General features: G+C 33.7%; 1 protein-coding gene across 1 annotated transcript; it reads right to left on the bottom strand.

Annotated features, from left to right (window-relative positions):
* Positions 1 to 3,780: 3,780 nt before the first annotated feature.
* LOC123704703 lies at positions 3,781 to 9,626 on the bottom strand. Its single transcript, XM_045653140.1, has 6 exons — positions 9,456 to 9,626; positions 9,194 to 9,362; positions 8,048 to 8,278; positions 6,995 to 7,323; positions 5,746 to 5,969; positions 3,781 to 5,264 (listed from the first exon to the last, which is right to left on the bottom strand). Exons 1-6 carry the CDS (start codon positions 9,542 to 9,544, stop codon positions 3,853 to 3,855), a joined length of 2,454 nt encoding a protein of 817 aa, XP_045509096.1. The 5' UTR covers positions 9,545 to 9,626; the 3' UTR covers positions 3,781 to 3,852.
* Between the last annotated feature and the right edge of the window lie 283 nt (positions 9,627 to 9,909).

The following is a 9,909-nucleotide window of genomic DNA, read 5'->3' as shown; positions in this document are numbered from 1 at the left end:
CACGTTTTGTAATCATGGACGTTACCCGAGTTCACCATGTTTATGCTGAAACCAAAAAACAATCAATGTCCTGGATGCGAGCTTCCAAAGTGACGATGAAGAAATTCAAAGTGAAAATCAGTAGGTTAGATTAAAGCGGTAGTTTTTTGGGATGCTGAAGGAATAATTATGGTGGAATATTTTAAAAAGGTAGCTACTTTATTGGGCTCTTACTAAACATACCAAATTAAAAGATTGCGGTAGGTTAGTAAGGAAAAGAGACATGGCAAACTGCGGACCTGAACGCTGTTTCACCAAGACAACGCACCAGATCACAAAGCGTCAGTTGCGATGGCCGCCATTCAAAAATCGGCATTCCAAATGCTTGAACACCTACCCTATTTTTTAGATCTAGCTCCTATTTACTTTTATCTCTTTCCTCGGCACAAGAAACACTTTCTTAGCAATAAATTATTTTAAGACGACAGCGAAGTGATGGCCGCGTGGAGGGGTTTTTGTGAATGAAGTCAAAGTTTTTTTTTTAAGTTTAGGAAAAAAATATTAAGGTATATTTTCTAGTTAGAAGACTATCTAGAGAACTACATAATTATTATAACTGTAATGATCTTGTTTAATATTGATTAGACTTTAGTAGTACCCAAGAAGCTTCTTGGTAGTACCTATTAAAAGAATGTATGTGCGTTACTCGTTCATGCAAAAACAACTGAGGCACGAGCATGGGGATTTTGAAAACGCCTCTGCCATATTGTGTAAAACCAAATATTTTTTTGTTATCTATATTTACTTAACCACTTCCGCCCACGGCTTCGCCTGCGTTTTCAAATACCGTTCCTGTGGGATTTCCAGAATAAAAACTATGTCTTGTAGATTTGTAAGAAATAAATGATGTTTTTATTTTTAAATCATTCCCCAGAGCGTTGAATTTTAAGGAAGACTAGTTTTTTATTGTTCTAGAAAACGGTAAACTTACGGTACCTATAATATAATATTATAAGGTAAATAAAACTATGTTATATTATGAGTATAAAATTTTTAATACCTACTACCTACTTATTGTCTAACATAACCAATACTTTATGGAACACGATTAACGCTGGCAATGAAACATTCTACCCCGTAAAAAAAATTCTACTCAGAATACAACAAAAAAATGGCGCCAAAATTTAGTGGTACTTTTACAATATTGATTAGATAAATTAAATTTGACATCATTAAAAAACTATGTACATTTACAACTGCAACATTATCATGCAAAACTTTAATTTAATATAATTGTAACAAAAATTATACATATTAAAATTTAATACAATGTGATATTATAAGTAAAAGGTGTAGATATAGGTTACAAACACAACATTCGGTCTTCAAAAGCGGCACACAAACGTCAACGACTAACTTACACCGCGTAAACGTAAGAGCTAGCGCGCAAGAGCAACTTTTGTCTCCGCAACTATTTTGTCTCTCCCATCAACTCTATAGAGAGTGGCGTTGCTACGTGCGCGCACTTTCTAAGAGCTAGCGCGCACGAGCAACTTTGTCTCCGCAACTATTTTGTCTCTCCCACCCATGGGCTAGTATGAAAGTGCGCGCACGTAGCGACGCAACTCCCCATACAATTGATGGGAGAGACAAAATAGTTGCGGAGACAAAAGTTGCTCTTGCGCGTTAGCTCTTAGACATTCAGACAATTATTATTGACTAGCTGCTCCGCGCGGTTTCACCCTTGTGGCTCCACTCCTGTTGGTCGTAGCGTGATGATATATTATAGCCTATAACCTTCCTCGATAAATGGGCTATCTAACAATAGCGCGCAAGAGCAACTTTAGCTGGCAAGATTAGCTGGCTATTTAGTCACATTTCGACGTGCCACTTTTATAACCTTTCTACCTTTTTACATAATATTACAATATTTATGAATTAGACACACATACACATTCATGTCTGATAAATAACATAAAAACAAAATCGTTACCTATTTCGTACAATTTGCAAACGCAAATAAAAAGAAAACGTGATACACAATATTTTGTGATTTTCTTTATTTATTTACAAATTTACATGTAAAGGTTATAAACTAAATCATAATTTTATATTTACAATAATAAAATACCTGATGGTAAAAAAAGTAAATTACACAATACGCGCCAAAACTAACCTCTCCGACATTAACTAATCAAATAATAGGTACATAGATAAAATTAAAATTAAAAAAAAAATGTGCCTGCATGCAATGCCTGTGGATTATATAGCAAAATAATTATTGTGACAGTGTGAAAGTTTTGCAGTATCACTACATATTATAAAACAAAGTCGCTTACTATGTCCCTATGTCCCTTTGCATGCTTAAATCTTGCAAACTACGCAACCGATTTTGGTGCTGTTTTTTTTATTAGATAGAGTGATTCAAGAGGAAGGTATTAGTATATTATTTATTACATTTTAGACAAAGCGGGCCTAGCCGCGGGCGGAAAGCTAGTTAAAAAATAAATTGAATTCATTATTCTGTTCTATGTTGTAACTGATTTCTGAATTGGTTAACTATAAATTGCTATAGTATACAGATACAAAAAAAATTGAGTTTCCGATTTTTCTTTCGAGATATTTTTTGTGCGAATTAGACATATTTAATAATAAATTTGGCGCGCATTATGGCCTATTCAAACTACAGACAAGAGTTTATTAGGTCTAAATTTAAAACTTATAAGTACAGGGTTATTTGTAAAACACCAGCAACCTCGCAGGCCAAGATAGCTAACATCATAAGTAACAACATATTTTGTTCTACGACTTTTGACATAACGCAATAAATTATTTTTAAATGATTTTTTAAGCTTTTATTGTTGATGAAGAGATGCATAGGCATTATCGAAAGGACGCCGCGACGCCCCCTTCCCCCTCCCGTTCGCTTCTTGTTAACGTACGTAAACGTTACGTAGAGTTTATAATATTCTAACGGAAAATTAAATGAATATTTATTTTTGTATGAAAATAAAATCTAACAAATTATCAAAAGTCGTAGAACAAATGTTGTTACTTATGATGTTAGCTATCTTGTCCTGCGAGGTTGCTGGTGTTTTACAAGTACCTAACCCTGTATAAAAAATGTACTAATTCAGAGAACCTATTACAGTACTAAGGAATATATGGACAATAAAAACCCATGGAGGGTTGTCGCGTAAAAACCACAGGACGGTTCTTTGGCACATTATGTTAATAATGTTACATATTATGCATTTATGTATTTTGTAAAATTAAATTGTAAAACTGACATGATTAAAAAGAGCAACTATGGAGTTTCTTGCCGGTTCTTCTCCATAGATACTGCTTTCCGAATCGGCGGTAAATGTTAAAAATATGTAATGACGTATCAAAAGTGCTTCTAGAAGAAGTCTAATTGAATAAATAAATACCGCTACCGACATCACTAACAAATACCTACCTGAAGTTTGAAAAGGCCTTTATAACTATAAAAAGTACAATAATCAGTCAATAAATTTTTTTCTTATTCATTATTATTACAAATTTAATGAATTTAGCATTTAGGGCCGATTTTTCCAATAAAGCATAACACGAACATTTTAAAATGTCATCTGTAAACTATCAAATACGAACAATTAGAACACATTTTGGAAATGATAGTTTGATACGTTTTTCAATGAATAAGTTTTAACCAAGGATTGAAAAATCAGCCCTAAATTGACAATATTTGATCAAATTAATAATATAAAATAGGTGAGAACAATTAAGTTTTCACAACAAAAAAGGTATCAAAAGTTCAAGTAACTTATATAAATTTTATTCACAGTATTAACAAGGGGATAGGAATCACTATGATCAAAGTTCTACAGCATATTATAGTTTTAACACTAAAATATTACAGTCTTCCTCTTGTTCAATCACTTCATATTCAAAATCGACTTTTCTCGAACTAACACTACTCACTCGCGTCACACTTTTAGGTACCACTTTGTTTTCAATTTTATCACTATCACTGTTTTTGTCACTCGTTTTTGCCATTGTCTCATCATTTTTAACGACTTGTTTAATTTTAGGTGATACTTTTTCAATATTTTTAACGAGTTGATTGATTTTAGGTGATACTTTTACATCATTTTTAACGAGTTGATTGATTTTAGGTGATACTTTTACATCATTTTTAACGAGTTGATTGATTTTAGGTGATACTTTTACATCATTTTTAACAAGTTGATTGATTTTAGGTGATACTTTTACATCATTTTTAACGAGTTGATTAATTTTAGGTGATACTTTTTCAACATTTTTAATGAGTTGATTAATTTTAGGAGATACAATTTCATCATTTTTAACTACTTGATTAGTTTTCAGAGATTTTTCACTAATCGTCGTTGTTTTTACGTCATTCTTTTCTTCCGGATTTGGAGCAATTTTAACAGGATTAAATTGCCCAATCTTTGTTTTGACGACCGGCCTCCGTTTCGGTTGACACTTGATCGGTTTATCGCTTTGCACAAAGTTCTTCGTAACAAAATCCTTATACGTATCGTTAAATGTCACTTTACTTGTGTCAGTTTGATCGCTACAATCTTTCAATATATCTGTGTCAACTGTTTTACGTTCCATGTTACTTTTTAATATTTCTAAATCTATATCAGTTAGTTCATCCTCACTGGCCGTGTCACTGTTATTATTGATTTGAATACTCGCTAACGAGAATGTATTCAATATTTTCGGGGACATTGTGTCTAATTTTGGCCGTTTAGCTTTAGTTACATCATCTTTATCCTGTAATGCGTTAGCAATTTGTGCATCTGACAAATTGAATTGTTTCTCCACATTTTCCTCTGTTTCTTCATCGTAACTCGTCAATATAGAGGCCATTTCTAGTGCTTTGCTCATTAGCAATCTTAAGCCAGCTATATTTATTTTCGCAGCGTCAACTGCAATGTTCTCTAGTAACGTTTTTAGTTGCAAGTACTGGTCGTTGTCGTCCATTATTACTTTAGTAGCGTTGTACCCTTCGACAGGTTTTACCAGCTTCGATATGGAATATTTCTTGTATTTCGCTGGCAATGTGTACTTCTTCTTTATAAGCTCGTGTGTTTCGAAGAGAACAACGTGTATGCCGTTGCCAAACTCTTGGGCTATCATTAATCCCGGACATAGTTTAAGTTTCAATCTATCCGCACATTCGCATCGGTAGTACTTTTTGTTGTCGCGTTCTTCTACAACTTTGTAAAGTATGCCCGATTCGTTTTCTATATATTGTTTCCACGATACGAAATCTGTGGAAAAGATAAAAACAAAATGTTAGTGATTTTTTGACGGTTTACATAAGAGACATGTTTCTACTAATATTATAAATAGGAAAGATTTGTAGGTCTGTAACATATTGGCTCGAAGAGTACTGGACTAAATCCATATTTGGATGTAACTTTAGAGTAATACATATTATATGTTATACATCAGAATTATATATATGCATGAGCTATAGCACTATATGAATTTTCTCAGGGATTTGTCCGCGGGTGAAATTTAGCGCTAGTAGAGAATGAAGTTGTGTATAATAATTTTATAAAGTGGTAAAATTTTGTAAGTACAATGAATAATATGTATAGTTAAGAAAATGTTCATGAAAGTATTGTATTGTCACGGATCCTTGATAAGTGTACAAAGCTTGAATTAAATCTGTCCGTTTAAATTCAAAATCGAGTCTAAAGCAGTCCGTTACAAACATAGAGCTGAAGCTAATAAAATCAAACTTACCATTAAAACTAGGGAAGTACGACGTCTCATGCGAATGCGTTTTAATCACGTGATCATCAAACATTCTAATTGTAGGCAGTTTCTTTTTACATATCGAACAGTTAAAAGAGCTTGATTCGAAAAACAATTTCTCTTTCTCGCATTGGTGCATTAGCAATGATTTCACCTTTTTCTTACAAACTGGGCAGTGCCGTACTGACACTTTCTTTATGCATTCTGGGTTTCTGTAAAAAAAAAATGTGTGCTTGTACTAGTGTACACACGTAAGAAGTGAAACTTCTTTATGAGCTTATTTTTCAAAAAATAATTTACTATATGCAACTTTACAGAAATACGTCGAATCACGCGTGGTAGGTATAAGAAAAAGATGGCGCGTAACGGAAAAATGTCACGCGTAACGAAAAAATGTTAAACTAAATTTTTTTCCAACCCCGATAAAGAAGTTTCACTTGAAAAATAGGTTTTTTACGGTGCATTTACATCAAACGAGCGACTGCTCATTCTAACCCCACTATGTCAAATCCTAGGGTAAACAGGCGTAACATTCTTTCGTTGTTCTTAGTGCGTTCGAAAAGATTCTATGCAATGTTCTAATACTGAACAACAATGAATACGAGTTTCCATTTACACTAAAAGATCACAACGAATTCTCTTGCTCTAGCTTTATGTTCGTTTGATGTAAATGCAACGTTACAATGTTATCTACTTACTTGATTAATTATAGTTTCATTCAATCTATACTAACATTATAAAGCTGATTGTTTGCTTGAACTCGCTAATATCAGGAAAAACAAGTCCGATTGGAAAAATTCTTTCAGTTGATTAATTCATTTTGATGATTTTGTAAGAGCTAGCGCGCAAGAGTAACTTTTGTCTCCGCAACTATTTAGTCTCTCCCATCAACTCTATGGGCTAGTAAGAAAGTGCGCGCACGTAGCGACGAGGAGATGGGAGAGACAAAATAGTTGCGGAGACAAAAGTTGCTCTTGCGCGCTAGCTCTAATATATCTGTAAACTAGCTGTGGCTCGCGGTTATCCTCACATTGCTCCGTTCCTGTTGGTCATAGCATGATGATACATAGCCTATCTTCCTCGATATATGGGCTATCTAACACCGAAAGAATTTTTCAAATCGGATCAGTAGTTCCCGAGATTAGCGCGTTCAATCAAACAAACAAATTCTTCAGATTTATAATATTATATAAAGAGAAGATGAGTTGATGATAACGATTTCAGTTTAAATACTTACATTCCTTCTCTACTGTGATAATATTTCAAATGCTCAATCGCTTTTTCACTCGATGGGTACAATATTTTGCACAACGGACACTCATAATGTTCTAACATTTCTCCGTTACCATTCTTTGTGACACGTTCTAGAGAAGTATTTATATTTTTTAAGCATTCCACGCCAACTTTGGCTAAAGTAACTTCACTTTTCGTCAAATTCCTCTTAACGGCTATCTTTGGTTGGGGTGTTTGTGTATCTTTTCCTTGTCTTAAGTCATATGTTTTGTGTGCTCGCTTCGTTTTTGCAGGGCTTTCTTGCTCACTATTACTTTTGTCACTGTTATCGGTCTGGAAGAGTAAAATTTGTATTTTCAATGCACCATCTAGAACCATGTATCATAGAAGTCATTTTTAACGTTTCTAGTATTCTCTTCGGAATTAGTTTTATGTAGAAAATAAAATGGCTTTAAATGAAAAAATATTTTAGTATACTTTCTGATCAACCACAAACGTAAAAAATGCACTACAAACGTTAATCTATAAGAAAGAACTGGAAAAAAATTTTTTTTTACAATTTCTGAGGACAATCTTTTTACAAAAAATGTATTTTTTTTTAAAGTCGGGTGCCAAATTCACATAGCCTGAGAAATTTCAGATGTTGTGAAATCGGCCAGTAGTATATTTGACATAATATGATTGATTCTAAATAATGTATTTTGTACTATACTTTTCATCTACATGAGAATGAGAATGAGGAAAGAAAGAAAGCATATTATATTTGAACACACACAAACTAAAATTAGTTTGAGGTAAATTATAAAAAAACAATACAAACATTTATTAAATTTTTAAGCCTTCCTTGATAATCTCAGTAGTATTATTGCTTAAAAAAAAGAGTGTGTGTGTGCCGAGCACACGTATCAGAAGTGAAACTTCTTTGGCAAGATTCAAAGATACACAAAATACAAAACAGATATATAAAATTACGCATTCCACCATGCCGTGACGGTATTGCCTCAACTCGATCTTGAAATTTTACACTCAATAAGTTTCACTTAAAAAAGGTACATACCTCACATTCCTTCACCTCTATTGGAGTGATCGGCCTCTGGGGCTCTTTCGTAACATTGATACCTTTCCTTTTTAAAACTCGGCACACCTTAGCGGGGTTCGTTGCCAGGACTTCAGCTGTTTTCTCGCACATTCGTGTATGTATCCTTTGCTTAGCCGGCCACGTCTCTTGGAGATGATTATACACGTCGACAATCATTTGATTTTCGTTTGGCCCTGTTTTGAATCCTTTCTGTAAAAATTTTTTAATTCATCACTTTTTATTATGTTTTTCTTGAATGGGCTGCCAATGTACAATAAAAACAAATCTTGTACAAAAAAACAACGAATTGTGGCATTTTCAATTATAAGTCACTAGCTTTCGGCTTCGCCTGCTTTGTCTAGAACTAAAAAAATTATATTTTAGAAGTTTGAACCTTCCCCAGTAACCACTCTTGAAAAATATGTGTGCGTGAACTAGTGTACACACGTAAGAAGTGAAACTTCTTTATGACCTTATTTTACAAAAAAAAATTTACTATATGCAGAAATACGTCGAATCACGCGTGGTAGGGATAAGAAAAAGATGGTGCGTAACGGAAATTTGTACACTACATTTTTTTTTCAACCCCGATAAAGAAGTTTCACTTAAAAAAGCCACATCAAAATCCATTGCATACTTTTAAAGATGATAGTTGTATTAGGAATGTCTCATTTAAAAACTTATTATTGCCATTTTACTCTTTAGATTATTTGTACTTTCGATATCAGTTTAAAGTCTTTTGATATCTGCTATAATTATGACAAAATCGCCTTATGGAAAAACACTAAACGATTACACCCGGTATATTATTATTGTTTTAGATATTTCGTAGTAGAATTTATCAGTGGTTACATTTTACACCGCTGAGCCACCACTGCATATTGTGTGTATGAAAATAAAATATTAAAACTATGAAGGAAGGTTATAGTATAAATCAATAGATGGCGCGCGGTGTGTCCCTTAGACACATAAAACTGAAAGAATAAAATAAATTCGATCGCTCTGGCGGGTCACGAGTGGCCGCCCCTGAATGGCGCGAAAGGATGCAGGTTCGAGTCCCGCCTCGTGATCGAATTTTTTCTATTCTTTATAAATTTATAAGGTTATAATAGTAAAACATCTTACCGCGGATATTGTAGGGACAGCGTCAGCTTTTAGGCATTGACGAAAGTTGACCATAACAAAACACGAAGGTTCAAAGTGTTTGCTGCATACGACAGTGTTCTTTGAGATTTTTCGCCTAATTTCCATGTTTTCGAGCCATAGCTTTCGCCTCTCTTCGTTTTTCGGTAAGCTGGAGAAATAGTGCAAAAATTAGAACCGCATCGTAGGTAGGTAGTTAATTGTCACTTTACTAAAACATTTGTAAATGTAAATATTTACTTACACGTGGAATGATAAGTCGGAACCTTTATAAGATTCACTGGTACAACCATAAACGCAACACGTCCCCACCATTTTACTCGAAATATTCATGTAGATTCTTGTTATTTTATTCACAAAATCACATCCTATTTTATAAACGTCAACAACACTGTCTTGAGTCTTCCACGCTGACCATAGACCTTTATATTAGGTACTTTACTCTTTGCCAAAGACTAACCGACTAACCACACTGACGCAACCACAGAGCAAATTAGTAATATGACCTCAGCTTAAAATTTTAATCTGTGATTTTAATCTTTAAAACTACGCGATGGTTATTGATGCGGTTTTATGTGATACCTATAGATGTAAAATTTATTTGGTTGACACAGCGGGTTAAGCCGCAGGCGGAAAACTTACGAGAATAAAAAATGGGCATTAGAGATTGCTTCCAAAAGTATAGATTTATCAACGTA

This window comes from Colias croceus, chromosome 30 (assembly GCF_905220415.1).
Source record: "Colias croceus chromosome 30, ilColCroc2.1".
Classification (NCBI taxonomy): Eukaryota; Metazoa; Arthropoda; class Insecta; order Lepidoptera; family Pieridae; genus Colias; species Colias croceus.
This window is presented reverse-complemented; position numbering and strand designations above follow the sequence as displayed.